At 41.7% G+C, this 17,003-nt stretch overlaps 1 protein-coding gene across 4 annotated transcripts in view; it reads left to right on the forward strand.

Annotated features, from left to right (window-relative positions):
* The window catches only part of UGGT1 (UDP-glucose glycoprotein glucosyltransferase 1), a 274,935-nt gene that overhangs the window by 80,288 nt on the left and 177,644 nt on the right, over window positions 1-17,003 (forward strand). For all 4 annotated transcript variants that reach the window (XM_066232988.1, XM_066232987.1, XM_066232989.1 and 1 more), the window contains 2 exons: window positions 6,453-6,565; window positions 7,939-8,113. In XM_066232988.1, coding sequence (XP_066089085.1) covers window positions 6,453-6,565; window positions 7,939-8,113 — 288 coding nt within the window. The remainder of the gene's footprint in view (window positions 1-6,452; window positions 6,566-7,938; window positions 8,114-17,003) is intronic.

Consider the following 17,003-nt stretch of genomic DNA (forward strand, 5'->3'; position numbering starts at 1 on the left):
GCCGAGTGAGGTTGAAAGCTCCAGAGTGAGCTGCATACTGAGAGCCCACGGTGTGAACTGGAGCGAGCACTGGAGAAGGTGTTTGAGGTGCAGGCTGAGCACCAATGGTGCCTGGAACTTGAGCAGTCTCTGGATAAAGAGTTATGGGTTCACCAGTTGCAGTGTGCCCTGTAATCTGAACATTGGCCGCGACGGCTGTTGGAGAAACAACTGTGGGTTCAGGAGTTTGAGAGTCAGCTTCAGGCCAAGAGCCAGCAGCTGCAGGAGCCGAAGCGGGCGTGGAAGATGGAGCTGTAGTCCTGCTAGCAGATCTCTGAGTCAGCGGGAGCAGGCACTTCCGACTCTTCTGAGGGGGAGTTTCTGGCTGCAACTGCCATCTGCAGACTCGGAGCCCAGCTGGTGGTCACCAAGAAGGTAAAGACATAGCAGCCAAGAGTCCCTTGGGCAGCTACAGCCTCAGCCTCCTCCCCAGGAAGTGGAGCACTCTGTGGTCTGGCCCTACCCCCAGACAGAGCTGATGTAGTTGGGGGTGAAATTCAGACAGAAAGCCACTGAGTCCCTGTCTGCCTGCTTGGTGCAGCTGTGGGACATAGAGGTGGATGGCACCATGCTCTCCTGAACAGAGATGGACTGTAAGGCTGTGAGGGCTGCTGTCTGTGCTGCGCCCCTGACTAACAAGAGAAACGGGCCTGCGAAAGTTACTGGAACACAGATGCGGGTAGATTTGATTGTGGACAGGGCAGATAGAAATTAGATAGCAAGCCTAATAAAGTCTTGTTGGAGCTTTGGTGGCAACTTGAGTGTGAACAGAGGTTCTAGCTGCTGAAAAAGTTGAGAAGCAGGTGGCCCCAGCATCTGCCAGGAAAATGACTGGTGTTCAGGTTACAGGATCCCCAAGACCCCTTGTCCCAGTTTGAATAGGGGGAAGGGCGAGGGACCCGTCCGACAGGGACAGGCAGGAGTCAGAGGTCCCATATGAAATTGGCAATCCACTGGTCCCATTCTGATGTACAGCAGGTGTTGGCATTAGAAGGTAATAGGTGTTTTTTTTTTTGTTTGTTTTTTTTTTTTTTTTTTTTTTTTTTACAGCAGCAGCCTCTAAGAGAACTGTTAAGGTAACACAGGCCCTGACTGTGTTCGACCCCGCCAGGCCCTGTGAGCCTGTTGAGAGTTTTGGATGGGCCTTGTGGCAACAAACATCACACTATGGAAAGGTGCTGAGGTCTGTTAATAAAGAGCTGAATAGCCTGACCAGATGGTGGCGCAGTGGATAGAGCGTCGGACTGGGATGCGGAGGACCCAGGTTCGAGACCGTGAGGTCGCCAGCTTGAGCATGGGCTCATCTGGTTTGAGCAGGGCTCACCAGCTTGGACCCAAGGTTGCTGGCTCAAGCAAGGGGTTACTTGGTCTGCTGTAGCCCCACGGTCAAGGCGCATGTGAGAAAGCAATCAATGAACAACTAAGGTGTCGCAACGAAAAACCAATGATTGATGCTTCTCATCTCTCTCCGTTCATGTCTGTCTGTCCCTATCTATCCCTCTCTCTGAATCTCTCTCTGTCTCTATAAAACAAACAAACAAACTAAAAAACAACAACAAAAGAAACAAACAAACAAGAGCTGAATGGCTAGTTGCTTGTAATGGACCTTTACCTTGGTGATTTGCACAGACAGCTGGGCTGTCTATCATGGACTGACTCTTGGTCTGCTACCAGAGGCGGGCACTGGTTCCCTTAATGGATGAACACATTGTTCGTGGACAGTAGTATGAGAGACCCTGATGGGGGGAGGGCAGCTCTGGTAGACAGCCTTCTGCACCCAGAAGCTGCTCTCGTTCAGTTGGAGAGATGCACCAAGGACACTTTAAGGTTTTCATGGACACAACCCTGGAATATACAGGCCCTCCCACCTACCGTGGAGTAGGGGGCTTGTAATACCAGTGGCCGAGGCCAGGCAGGACCACATTGGATTCAGACAGATGGTAGAGAATCTGCAGAGTCAGAAAGGGTTGGGCCATTCCATTTAATAAATTCTCACAACAGCGGACAAGCACACAGGTAGGGGAAACTGTCTTTTAGGCAAACAAACAACAAAATGGCCCCCTCACAGTGGCGGGCAGGCAATCTGTGCATCCACAAACCCCATCTCTTGAGCACAAGCACCCACAGCCTTACATAGGCCACACACATTTGGCACTGCTACGTACCCACGCACTAGTAAGGTAAAGTGCTTGCAGTTGGTAAACCCGCTTGCAAACCTAACACAGCTAGCTGCCCCACAGTCCACCCCTTTAGGGTCGCTTACTTCACAGTCTACATGTTATCAAACAGAGACTACAGCAACAGCAAAAGTTAACACAATAATTATATTACAAAAGCATCCTTCACAATGTCTCTTTGAGCACTTTGCCCAAGGTGCAAACTGTAGGCCCAACTCCCTACCCCACAGAGCCATCAAGGCACCATCATAGGCAGGGGGCTGTACAGTCCATGGCCATGTCCATTGAAACCAAAAATGTCCTTGGTGCATCTCTGCAACTGGGTGAGAGCAGCTTTCCTGTGCAGGAGGGAGTCCACTAAAGCTGGCCTCCCCATCAGGGTCTCATGCTGTCCAAAGGTGGCATGTCCATCTAATTAGGAAACTGGTGCCCTCCTCAGGTTGCAATCCAAGAGTCAGTCCACGATAGCCCAGCCGTCTGTGCAAATCACCAAGGTAAAGGTTCATTACAGGCAACTAGGTTCACATATGGCCTCAGTCCTCCCCCCTCATCCCTGCCATCATGGCAGCTCTGAAGACGCTGCCCCAAGGAGGAGCATGTGGCAACAGTGGCTAACCTCTCCACCTCTGCTCCAGAAAGCATGATGCCATTCTAAGCCCCACAGTTGCAGCAGGCGTACCAAGGGCTTAGCAGGTACTCTGCTGCTGAGTGTTTACCTTCTGGATGACCACTGGCCAAGCTCTGAGTGTGTGACGGCAGCTTCAGCCCAAGCCTTTTTATCCTCAAAAGAGGAGCTATAAATGCCTGCTCCCTCCAACTCAGATTCACTCTGCTGGTACAGCTACATCAGGGTCGGGAACCCATGGCTCGCGAGCCAGATGTGGCTCTTTTGATGGCTGCATCTGGCTTGCAGACAAATCTTTAATAAAAAAACAATGTTAAAAATATAAAACATTCTCATGTGTTACAATCCATTCATTTCCTACTGCTCATGTTCATGGTTGCAGGTGACTGGAGCCAATCACGGCTGTCCTCCGGGACAACACCAATGTTTTATTGGATAATGCCTAACGTACACGGGTTGTTGTATGGCTCTCACGGAATTACATTTTAAAATATGTGGCATTCATGGCTCTCTCAGCCAAAAAGGTTCCTGATCCCTGAGCTACATCTTCAACTCCTGCAGCTGCCAGCTCTCAACCTGAAGCTGAACTCCGAGTTGTTCCTCCAACAACTGCTGCTGCCAATGTTCAACCTCCAGGGAAAACTGTAACTCACAAACCCATTCGGCCTTCTTCTCCAGGGCTCGTTCCAGTTCAAGCCATTGTTTCTGCTGGGTCTGCAATTTACCCTGGAGCTTTTGACCTTGGGCCACCTCTTGCACAGAGCTTTTTTTTTTTTTTTTTTAATTTTTTTTTTAAAAAAATATTTTATTTATTGATTTTTTAGAGAGAGAGGAGTGAGAGAGAGAGACAGAGAGAGAGAGAAGGGGGAGGAGCAGGAAGCATCAACTCCCATATGTGCCTTGACCAGGCAAGCCCAAGGTTTCGAACCGGCGACCTCAGTGTTCCATCCAGGTCCACGCGCCACCACAGGTCAGGCTGCACAGAACTTTTGGTTTCCTCTCATAGGGCTGTAAAAATTATACAGCCCACAGTCCCCAAAAGGACAGCCATGGGGAACCATAACAATGACCAATCCTCTACCTCACCCCTCAAGGGTGGCTGCTGCCCCATACCCATCTGCTCTGAATCCTGCCGACTACACCAGATGTAATGCTGATGGCCGAGGCCAGGCAGGCTCACATTGGATCTAGGCAGATGGTAGAAAAACTGTGGAGCCAGAAAGGGTTGGGCCATTCTGTTTAATAAAGTCTCACAACGGTGGGCAAGCACACAGGCAGGGGAAACTGCCTATCAGGCAAACAAGCAGAAAAATGGCCCCTCATAGTGACAGGCAGGCAATCTGTGAATCTGCAATCCCCCAAGTGCAAGCTCCCATAGCCATATAGTGCAAGTACCCAAAGCCTTATATAGGCCATACACATGTAGTTCTGACATGTGCTCATGCACTCATCAGGTAAACGGCTTGCAGCCAGACAGTGGCCTCACAGAAATGAAAAAGTTTTTTGTTTGTTTTTGTAGCAAGAAAAAGAGACAGGAAGGGAAAGAGATGAGAAGCATCAACTCGTAGCTGTGTCACTTCAGTTGTTCATTGCTTCTCATGGGTGCCTTGACTCGGGGACTTCAGCTGATCCAGTGACCCCATGCTCAAGCCAGCGACCATGAGGTCATGTCTATGATCCCATGCCCAAGCCAGTGACCCCGGGCTCAAGCTGGTGAGCCTGCACTCAAGCTGGCAGCCTCAGGTTTGCGAACCTGGTTCCTCAGAGTCCCAGGTCAACACTATCCACTGTGCTACTGCCTGGTCATACCGAAAGTTTTTTGTTTTTTGTTTTTTGTTTTTTCACAGAGACAGAGAGTCAGAGAGAGGGATAGATAGGGACAGACAGACAGGAACAGAGAGAGATAGAAGCATCAGTCATCAGTTTTTCGTTGCAACACCTTAGTTCAGGGGTCAGGAACCTTTTTGGCTGAGAGAGCCATGAACGCCACATATTTTAAAATGTAATTCTGTGAGAGCCATACAATGACCTGTGTACGATACGCATTATCCAATAAAAATTTGGTGTTGTCCTGGAGGACAGCTGTGATTGGCTCCAGCCACCCACAACCATGAACATGAGCAGTAGGAAATGAATGGATTGTAATACATGAGAATGTTTTATATTTTTAACATTATTTTTTTTTATTAAAGATTTGTCTGCGAGCCAGATGCAGCCATCAAAAGAGCCACATCTGGCTCGCGAGCCATAGGTTCCCAATCCCTGCCTTAGTTGTTCATTGACTACTCTCTCATATGTGCCTTGACTGCGGGCCTTCAGCAGACCAAGTAACCCGTTGCTTGAGCCAGCGACCTTGGGTCCAAGCTGGTGAGCTTTGCTCAAACCAGATGAGCCCTCGCTTAAGCTGGTGACCTTGGAGTCTTGAACCTGGGTCCTCCACATCCCAGTCCGACGCTCTATCCACCGCGCCACTGCCTGGTCAGGCCTGAAAAAGTTTTAATATCAGTTTTTTACAGCAAGCTTTTCATTTCTCCCCCTCTTTACTTACTTTTTTTTGTATTCCATCTATAGAAGAGGGTGTCATAGTATTAATACATCAAGGTGTGCATTAGTGCTTGTCATTTTATTCTTTGCTTTGGTCATATTACCACACTTGCTCTTCTTGATGTGCCTCTCATCAAAGTTGCAGATTGACTTGTCTCATTATATGTCGGCGTTAATGCATTTCACTCTAAACATAAATGCACACTCACTCAGCCTTTCCTTTGAATTTCGTACTATAGTTGTTAATTTTACCTTTCCATTTATAAATTTTTTTAAGCCCAGTTTTTTTTTGATTCTGTATCATTCTTTCAATTTCAGTGAGGGGCTTTTTTGGGAAAATAGCTGTGTTAGGCTTGCTTGCTGGTTTACCAGCTGCAAGTGCTTTGCTTCATTAGTGCATAAGCATGTGGCAGTGCCACGTGTGGATAAGTCTTTTAAGGCTATGGGTGTTTGCGCTCATTGTGGATTTCGGATTGCAGATGGCAGATGGCAGATTGCATGCCTGCCACTGTGAGGGGCCTGAAAAGCAGATTTCCCAAGCTGGTTTGCTAGTCTGCCTTTGCAAGAATCTGTTAAACAGGAATGGCCCAATGCTTTTTGGTTCTGCAGTTATTCTACCATTTGCCTGAATCCAATGTGGACCTGCCAGCCTCGGTCACTGGCATTACAGGTTTCGTATTAATTTGCATGTTTATTTAATTAGGACTGCATCCTTATACTTTGGTACTTAAAATTGACATTTGTAAGGTCAATTTTCTACAAAATGCATACTGTACTCCTTGAATATCTTTTGATACCTTCTGAGATAGAATTTTAAAGTTCTTTTTTGGGAGTAATAACCCCTTTCTCATGGGGTGATATTGGGAGGAACTAGATGAAATTGTTCAAGGAAAACAGTGACGTTTGATGCTCTTATTTCCTGTCACATAATGGGTGTTCAGTAGATGTTAATTTTGCTTTTTTTGATGTTATATTGTTATCATTTTATTATCTATTTAGAATATTCATGTCTTTATCTTATCTTTGGTTAGAATTGTTTTTAAAAAGTCTTGTGTCTTAAATTACAGATAGCATCTGATGAGCCTCCACCAGAAGGCTGTAACTCGTTTTTCTCAGTGCATGGAATGAGGACCTGTGATTTTGATGCCCTGGAGATGCTGTTACTAACAGCACCTGAAAGGTAGATTGTGTTTTTCTCACTAAGAATTGCATGTATTCATTGTGCTTTTTTCTATATCAACTCTACTTTCTGATTTTTTTAAATGGGTTTTTTAGTCTTTAATTACAGTGGTTTAAAGCAGTGTTTTTCTACCGCTGGTCCACAGACCAGTGCAAGTCCACAGAAGAGTTAACCACTGATGTTGTCTGAAGATTATAGATCCAGTGATTATAGACTCCTATAATCTTCATGCAACATCAGGATGGTCAACTCTTCTGTGGCCTGGCATGATGTTTCTGGTGGACTGTTTGTGATCTGTGTGTGGACCAGCAGTTGAAAAACACGGGTCTAGCATATGGATTCTGGAACAAGACTGACTAGATTTGAGTTCTACCTCCTTTGCTTAAAATGTTTTGTGAACTTTGTCAGATTATTTAACCTTTCTTTCCTTATCTCTTTTTACAATGGAGATAATAAGAGTACTTAATATTACTGTGATTATTTAGTAATGACTGTCTCTGAGAAACTACATAGACTTTGTTATCAGCTTCATAAAGAGTACTGTATGAAAGCCATTGCCTTAGGTAATTGTATTAATGATAATGATCTCTCAGGATGTTATTGGTTTCAGACAAAGCAAACTATTTAAAGAATAATTGCAAGCTTAATTTTTTAAAGAGATTTTATTCATTTTTAGAGAGGGAGGGGAGAGGAAAGGGAGGTACAGGAAGCATCAACTCCCATTTTTGCCTTGACTAGGCAAGCCCAGGGTTTTGAACCAGCGACTTCAGCGTTCCAGGTCTATACTTTATCCACTGCACTACCACAGGTCAGGCCTACAAGCTTAATTTGAGTATTAAGTTGGTAATTATTGGGCTGGATTTTTACTTAAAGGTCAGTTTCCCATGGTGGACAAATACAATAGTACCTCTTGCTATTTGGCTAGGCAGTGCCCTTTGTACTCCTCTGCTGGCCTTGGGTAAATAGGATAGCACTGCTTTTTTGCATTTGTACTTACATTTTCAGATAAAACTTTAATACATTTTTCTGTTTATGGTAAAACAATTTATTAAAGTTTCAGTACTGTGAGATTTGGATATACATCTTTTTTTTTTGGCTTTTCCCCCTTCTCTAGGATTTGGTAACTATTATTAATCAAAGTCTGCATTTTATGTTAGTATTTATGTAATGTACTTTTATTGTTTTTTCAATGACGAACAAGTAAGAGCTATTTGCTCACCACTGAGCATAACTCACAGCATTCTTACTGAAGACTATTTAAGATGTTGATATTTTTTATACTAACATGTCTGTAATCTTAAACTATCATTACTATAGCTACATTTTATTTAAAAACTTTGTTTATAATTTTAAGCTTTACTCTTTGTTTTCAGACCCAAACCCTTATTGTTCAAAGGCGATCACAGATACCCCTGCTCCAGTCCTGACAGTCCGGTAGTGATTTTCTACTCTGAGATCGGCTCTCAGGCGTTCTATAATATCCACCACCAGCTTGTGTCAAAAAGCCATGCAGGCAAAATCAATTATGTATTCAGACATTATATAGTGGTAAGTATTCACTTATTTTATAATTGTTTTAAATATTAATTTGCCCAGCATAACTTTACCACATAAGCTAATAATTTCCCCCTTTATAAAATTATTGCAACTACTTTTTTGAGGAGTGAAGTAATTTCTTTTTTTTTTATAATTAAACTTTATTTTATTTATTTATTTTTTAAGATTTTATTTATTGATTTGACAGAGAGAAGAGGGTGGGGGGAGAAGAAGTAGCTCCTTCATTGTAGCTGTTCACTGGTTGCCCGTCATATGTGCCCTTTTTTTTTGGCTTTTTTCTTTTTTTTTATTATTGATTTTAATTTATTGTGTTTACATAGATTCCAGTGTGCCCCCAAATGCATCCCCCCCTCCACAGTGTTCCCCTCAACATCCCCCTTACTCCCATACCCGCAACGCCCTCCACTCTTCTCTCCAGGATAATCCCATCCTCTCATCCCCTTTCCCTCTGTCTGCTTTCCCTCTGGTTCCTTTGATCCTGCCTGTCTCTATTCTGTTCCTCAGTTCACATTGTTCATTGGATTCCTCAAATGAGTGAGGTCATATGATACTTTTCTTTCTCTGCCTTTTTTATGGCCCCATAGTATTCCATTGTGTATATATATGTACCATAGCTTTTAATCTAGTCGTCTACTGAGGGACATTTGGGCCGTTTCCAGATCTTGGCTATTGTAAACAATCCTGCCATAAACATGGGGGTGCATTTCTTCTTTTTTTTTTTTTTTGTATTTTTCTGAAGCTGGAAACGGGGAGAGACAGTCAGACAGACTCCCGCATGTGCCCGACCGGGATCCACCCGGCACGCCCACCAGGGGCGATGCTCTGCCCATCAGGGGGCGATGCTCTGCCCCTCCGGGGCGTCGCTCTGCCCCGACCATAGCCACTCTAGCGCCTGGGGCAGAGGCCAAGGAGCCATCCCCAGCGCCCGGGCCATCTTTGCTCCAATGGAGCCTCGGCTACGGGAGGGGAAGAGAGAGACAGAGAGGAAGGAGGGGGGGGCGGGGGTGGAGAAGCAAATGGGCGCTTCTCCTATGTGCCCTGGCCGGGAATTGAACCCGGGTCCCCTGCACGCCAGGCCGACGCTCTACCGCTGAGCCAACCGGCCAGGGCCCAATTCTTCTTTTGAATCAGTGATATGGTATTCTTGGGATATATTCCTAAAAGTGGGATGGCTGGGTCAAAAGGCAGTTCGATTTTTAATTTTTTGAGGAATCTCCATACTGTTTCCACAGTAGTTGCACCAGTCTGCATTCCCACCAGCAGTGCAGGAGGGTTCTCTTTTCTCTACATCCTTCCCAGCACTTACTATGTGTTATTTTGTTAATGAGCGCCATTCACTGGTGTGAAATGATATCTCATTGTGATTTTAATTTGCATTTCTCTAATGATTAGTGATGTTGAACATTTTATCATGTGGCTATTGGCCATCTGTATGTCCTCTTTGGAGAAGCATCTATTCATTTCTTTTGCCCATTTTTTTTCTTTTCTTTTTAATTTTTTTTTTTTTTTTACAGGAACAGAGACAGTCAGAGAGAAGGATAGATAGGGACAGACAGGAATGGAGAGAGATGAGAAGCATCCATCATCAGTTTTTCATTGCGACACCTTAGTTGTTCATTAATTGCTTTCTCATATGTGCCTTGACCGCGGGCCTTCAGCTGACCGAGTAAACCCTTGCTGGAGCCAGTGACCTTGGGTCCAAGCTGGTGAGCCTTTTGCTCAAGCCAGATGAACCCGTGCTCAAGCTGGCGATCTCGGGGTTTCGAACCTGGGTCCTCCGCATCCCAGTCCGACACTCTATCCACTGCACCACTACCTGGTTGGGCTTGCCCGTTTTTTGATTGGACTGTTTAACTTCCTGGAGTTGTTTTATTAGTTCTTTATAAATTTTGGTTATTAACCAATCAGACGTATTGTCGAATATGTTCTCCCATTGTGTGGATTGTCTTTTTATTTTGTTCATATTGTCTTTAGCTGTGCAAGCTTTTTAGTTTGATATAGTCCCATTTGTTCATTATGTCCTTTATTTCACTTGCCCTTGGAATTAAATCAGCAAATATATTGCTGTGAGGGATGTCGGAGAGCTTATTGCCTATGTTTTCTTCTAAGATGCTTATGGTTTGACAACTTAAATTTAAGTCTTTTATCCATTTTGAGTTATTTTTGTGAATGGTGTAAGTTGGTGGTCTAGTTTCATTTTTTTGCAGGTAGCTGTCCAATTTCCCCAACACCATTTATTAAAGAGGCTGTCTTTACTCCATTGTATGCTCTTACTTCCTTTGTCAAATATCAGTTGTCCATAGAGCTGTGGGTTTATTTCTGGGTTCTCTGTTCTGTTCCATTGACCTATATGCCTGTTCTTATGCCAGTACCAGGCTGTTTTGAGTACAATGGCCCTGTAGTATAACTTGATATCCGGAAGTGTGATACCTCCCGCTTTATTCTTCCTTTTCAAGATTGCTGAGGCTATTTGTGTTCTTTTTTAGTTCCATATGAATTTTTGGAATATTTGTTATATATCTTTGAAGTATGTCATTGATATTTTAATAAGAATTGCATTGAATTTATAAATTGCTTTGGGTAATACAGACATTTTAATGATGTTTATTCTATACATGAACATGGTATATGCTTCCACTTGTTTTTATCTTCCTTGATGTATTTTATCAATGTTTTTTTAAAAATTTATTTATTAAATTTAATGCAGTGACATTGATAAATCAGGGTACATATGTTGAGAGAAAACATCTCTAGATTATTTTGACATTTGATTGTGCTGTATACCCCTCCCCCAAAGTTAAATTGTCTTCTGTCACCTTCTATCTGGTTTTCTTTGTGCCCCTCCCCTCCCCCAACCCCTCTCTCCTTCTTCACCCCCTCCCACCTCCCCCTACCCTCTACCCCTGTTGCTATCACATTCTTGTTCATGTCTCTGAGTCTCATTTTTATGTCCCTTCTATGTATGGATTTATATAGTTCTTAGTTTTTTTTCTGATTTACTTATTTCACTCCGTATAATGTTATCAAGGTCCATCCATGTTATTGTAAATGATCCAATGTCATCATTTCTTATGGCTGAGTAGTATTCCATAGTATATATGTACCAAAGCTTTTTAATCCACTCGTCCTCTGAGGGACACTTGGGCTGTTTCCAGATCTTCGCTATTGTGAACAATGCTGCCACAAACATGGGGGTGCATTTCTCCTTTTGGAGCCGTTCTATGGTGTCCTTGGGGTATATTCCTAAAAGTGGGATAGCTGGGTCAAAAGGCAGTTCGATTTTCAGTTTTTTGAGGAATCTCCATACTGTTTTCCACAGTGGCTGCACCAGTCTGCATTCCCACCAGCAGTGCAGGAGGGTTCCCTTTTCTCCACATCCTCGCCAGCACTTATTCTGTGTTGTTTTGTTGATGAGCTCCATTCTGACTGGTGTGAGGTGATATCTCATTGTGGTTTTAATTTGCATTTCTCTAATGATTAGTGATGTTGAGCATTTTTTCATATGCCTGCTGGCCATCTGTATGTCCTCTTTGGAGAAGTGTCTATTCATCTCTTTTTTCCATTTTTGGATTGGATTGTTTGTCTTCCTGGTGTTGAGATTTATGAGTTCTTTATAAATTTTGGTTATTAACCCCTTATCAGACATATTGTCAAATATGTTCTCCCATTGTGTAGTTTGTCTTTTTATTCTGTTCTTGTTGTCTTTAGCTGTGCAAAAGCTTTTTAGTTTGATATAGTCCCATTTGTTTATCCTGTCTTTTATTTCACTTCCCCATGGAGATAAATCAGCAAATATATTGCTCCGAGAGATGTCGGAGAGCTTACTGCCTATGTTTTCTTCTAAGATGCTTATGGTTTCACGGCCTACATTTAAGTCTTTTATCCATTTTGAGTTTATTTTTGTGAATGGTGTAAGCTGGTGATCTAGTTTCATTTTTTTGCAGGTAGCTGTCCAATTTTCCCAACACCATTTGTTAAAGAGGCTATCTTTACTCCATTGTATTTCCTTGCCTCCTTTGTCAAATATCAGTTGTCCATAGAACTGTGGGTTTATTTCTGGGTTCTCTGTTCTGTTCCATTGATCTATATGCCTGTTCTTATGCCAGTACCATGCTGTTTTGAGTACAATGGCCTTGTAGTATAACTTGATATCAGGAAGTGTGATACCTCCCACTTTATTCTTCTTTTTTAAGATTGCTGAGGCTATTCGTGTTCTCATTTGGTTCCATATAAATTTTTGGAATATGTGTTCTATATCTTTGAAGTATGTCATTGGTATTTTAATTGGTATTGCATTGAATTTATAGATTGCTTTGGGTAATATAGACATTTTAATGATGTTTATTCTTCCTAACCATGAGCACAGTATATGCTTCCACTTGTTTGTATCTTCCTTTATTTCTTTTATCAATGCTTTGTAATTTTCCGAGTCCAAGTCTTTAGTCTCCTTGGATAAGTTTATTCCTAGGTACTTTATTTTTTTGGTTGTAATTGTGAAGGGGATTGTTTCCTTAATTTCTCTTTCTGACTGTTCATTGTTGGTGTATAAAAATGCCTCTGATTTCTGAGTATTGATTTTATATCCTGCCACTTTGCTGAATTCATTTATCAGGTCCAGTAGCTTTTTGACTGAGACTTTAGGGTTTTCTATATACAATATCATATCATCTGCAAATAATGATAGTTTTACTTCTTTTTTTCCAACTTGAATTCCTTTTATTTCTTCTTCTTGTCTGATTGCTGTGGCTAGGACTTCCAGGACCATGTTAAATAAGCGTGGTGAAAGGGGGCACCCCTGCCTTGTTCCTGATCTTAAGGGTATTGCTTTTAATTTTTGCCCATTGAGTATGATGTTGGCTGTGGGTTTCTCATAGATGGCTTTTATCATGTTGAGATATGTTCCCTGTATTCCCACTTTGCTGAGAGTTTTGATCATGAATGGGTGCTGGATTTTATCAAATGCTTTTTCTGCATCTATTGAAATTATCATATGGTTTTTCTCCTTCTTTTTGTTTATGTAATGAATCACATTGATTGATTTACGAATATTGTACCATCCTTGCCTCCCCAGAATAAATCCCACTTGATCATGGTGTATGATTTTTTCCATATATTGTTGGATCCGGTTTGCTAATATTTTGTTGAGGATTTTAGCATCTATATTCATCAGAGATATTGGCCTATAATTTTCTTTCTTTGTGTTGTCTTTGCCTGGTTTTGGAATCAGAATTATGCTCACCTCATAAAAGGAGCTTGGAAGTCTTCCTTCCTCTTGAATTTTTTGAAATAGTTTGAGAAGGATAGAAGTTAGTTCTTCTTTGAATATTTGGTAGAATTCCGTTGTGAAGCCATCGGGCCCCGAACTTTTCTTCTTTGTTGGGAGTTTTTTGATAACTGTTTCGATCTCCTTTGTTGTAATCGGTCTGTTTAGGTTTTCTGATTCTTCCAGATTGATTTTTGGAAGATTGTATGTTTCAAGGAATTTGTCCATTTCATCTAGGTTGTCTAGTTTTTTGGCATACAGTTCTTCATAGTATTTTCTTACAATATTTTGTATTTCTGTTGTGTCAGTTGTTATTTCTCCTCTCTCATTTCTAATTTTATTTATTTGAGTCCTCTCTCTCTTTTTCTTGGTGAGTCTAGTTAAAGGTTCATCAATCTTGTTTACCTTTTCAAAGAACCAGTTCCTAGTTTCATTGATCTTCTGTATTGTTTCTTTAGCCTCTATGTCATTTATTTCTGCTCTGATCTTTATTATTTCCTTCCTTCTACTACATTTGGGCTTTACTTGCTGTTCTTTTTCTAATTCTTTTAGATGCAGGGTTAAGTTGTTTATTTGAGCTTTTTCTAGCTTCTTAAAGTATGCCTGTAGTGCTATGAACTTCCCTCTCAGCACTGCTTTCGCTGTGTCCCATAAATTTTGAGTTGTTGTATGCTCATTGTCATTCGTTTCTAGAAATTTTTTTATTTCTTCTTTGATCTCATTCTTAATCCATTCATTATTTAACAACCTGCTATTTAGTGTCCATGTGTTTGAGAATTTTTGAGCTTTTCTGTTGTGATTCATTTCTAGTTTCATGCCGTTGTGATCGGAGAAAGTGCTTGATACGATTTCAGTCTTCTTAAATTTGTTGAGAGCACTTTTGTGCCCTAACATGTGGTCTATCCTAGAGAATGTACCATGAGCACTTGAAAAGAATGTATATTCTGCTGCTTTAGGGTGAAAGGTTCTGAAGATATCTATTAAATTGAGTTGATCTAGTGTTTCCAATAAGTCTGCTGTTTCTTTGTTAATTTTCTTTCTTGAGGATCTATCTAGTGATGTTAGTGGGGTATTGAAATCCCCTACTATTATAGTATTGCTGTTGATCTCGCCCTTTAAATCCATCAAAGTCTGCTTTATATATTTAGATGCTCCTATATTAGGTGCATAGATATTTATAATAGTTATATCTTCCTGTTGGATTACTCCCTTTATCATTATGTAGTGGCCTTCTTTATCTCTTACTATATCCTTTGTTTTAAAGTCCAATTTGTCTGATATAAGTATGGCTAACCCAGCTTTTTTTTCATTTCCATTTGCATGAAACATTTTTTCCATCCTTTTACCTTCAATCTATGTGTGTCTTTTGTTCTAAGGTGTGTCTCTTGTAGACAACGTATGTATGGGTCCTGTTTTCTTATCCACGCTGCTACCCTATGTCTTTTGATTGGATCATTTAATCCATTTACATTTAAGGTTATTATTGATATGTAGTTGTTTATTGCCATTTTCTTCTTTAAAGGTGTATTCCTTTTTTTTTTTTTTTTTTTTTTTTTTTTTTTGCTGTATTCTTTTCCCACTTTGATCTGTTTACACCAGGCCCCTTAATATTTCCTGCAGCATTGGTTTGGTTGTAATGAATTCCTTGAGTTGTTTTTTGTCTGGGAAGCTTTTTATTTCTCCTTCGATTTTAAACGATAGCCTTGCTGGATAAAGTCGTCTTGGTTGTAGGTTCTTGTTCTGCATTACTTTGAATATTTCTTGCCATTCCCTTCTGGCCTCAAGTGTTTCTGTTGAGAAGTCAGATGTCATCCTTATGGGGGCTCCTTTGTAGGTGATAACTTTTTTTTCTCTTGCAGCTTTTAATATTTTCTCCTTATCGCTTAGCTTTGGTATTTTAATTATGATGTGTCTTGGTGTAGGTTTCTTTGGGTTTCTCTTTAATGGAGTCCTCTGTGCTTCTTGGATTTGTGAGAGTTTCTGTTGCATTAATTTAGGGAAGTTTTCAGCTATGATATGATTGAACAAAGTCTCTATCCCTTGTTCTTTTTCTTCTTCTTCAGGAACCCCTATGATGCGGATGTTATTTCTCTTCATGTTGTCACAGAGCTCTCTAAGAGTTTCTTCTGACTTTTTGAGTCTCTTCTCTTTTCTTGTCTGCTTTCATGCCTTCATTCCAGTTGTCCTCTAACTCGCTGATTTGATCCTCTGCTCTATCTATCCTGTTTTTAATTCCTTCCATTGTGGTCTTTATTTCTGATATTGTATTTGTCATCTCCAACTGATTCTTTTTTATACTTGCTATTTCTTTATTTAGGTTTTCATACTGACCATCCATTGTTGTTCTAAGATCCCTAAGCATCCTTACAATCATTATTTTGAACTCCGCATCTGGAAGTTTGATTATTTCCATATCACTCAGTTCATCTCTGGAAGGTGTCTCTTGTGGTTTCATTTGGATTGCACTCCTTTGTCTTCTCATCCTCTTTTTTGGGTGTTTTATTTGTAGAGTTGGTTGAGTCGAGGCTTGGTGTTGTCTGCCTCCAGTTTTCAGTTGTGTTATTTCTAGGTCTTCTTGGCTTGGTATCAGCTGTTATCTGTAGTCCACTTTCCGATTTTGGCAGTTTTGAAGTCTTGATTTGTTTGTTTTCTTAACAGGTGATAGTCTGGTTTACTGATCTCAGCAGGGGGCTTCCTTGAAACTGTATCCAGGAATGCGATGGGTTTAACCTGAGACTCTGAAGGCGTCTTTAGCCAGCTAATCTCACTGGGGGCAGGGTGTTTTCTCAGCTTCAGTAGGGGGAGGTGTATCTCAGAACTCCATGGAGACCTGAGTTACTGCCCCTCCTCCCGACTTCTTGTTTTCAGCTGTGTCTTGTTGTGCTGATTGGAGCTGTAGAGATGTCAGAGATCTCTGATCCAGAAGCACTTCAGCTCTGTTTTGTGAAAGGTTTAGTCTCTCCCCCAGCTATGGCTGCCTCCAGCATGGATGAGTCAGCTTTTTTAGTTCGTTTCCTGCATTCCTTAGCCCCTCACAGTCTGTCCGTCTCCCTGTCCTTTCCACTTGGGAGATAAGCTGGTCTTTTCAATGCACCTCACTCCCTGGTTGCCAGGCAAGTGGCTGTGAGCAGTAGTTTCTGCTCTTTTCCCTCTGAGATCCTCTCTGGGCTCTCAGCCTCACCCCCCCCCCCCACCCTCCGTTCCGGTAAGCAGAGGAGGTTCAGGCACTCTCTACCAGGATTCTTGTGGCTTCTTCTTTGCTCCTTGGTTTTTGAGAGCTGTTCTTGCAGTTCAGAGTTGTTTTTTCATGCTGATTTTTCCTAAATTGATTTGTATTCCAGTTTGGTGGTGAGAGCTGGGCGCCTGTGCATCCGCCTACCTCGCTGCCATCTTTTTCTCTGTTTTTTCAATCTTTATTTAACTTAAAAAAATTACTGATTAGATCTCACATGAGCCAGGGAACAAATTCCTGACCTTCTAAAATTATCAATGTTTTATAATTATCCGAGAACAAGTCTTTAACCTCCTTGGTTAAATTTACTCCGGGGAACTTTATTTTTTTTGGTTGTAATAGTGTTGGGGATTTTTTTCTTAATTTCTCTTTCAGACAGTTCATTG

The sequence above is a fragment of the Saccopteryx bilineata genome, chromosome 5 (genome assembly GCF_036850765.1).
Source record: "Saccopteryx bilineata isolate mSacBil1 chromosome 5, mSacBil1_pri_phased_curated, whole genome shotgun sequence".
In the NCBI taxonomy this organism is placed as follows: Eukaryota; Metazoa; Chordata; class Mammalia; order Chiroptera; family Emballonuridae; genus Saccopteryx; species Saccopteryx bilineata.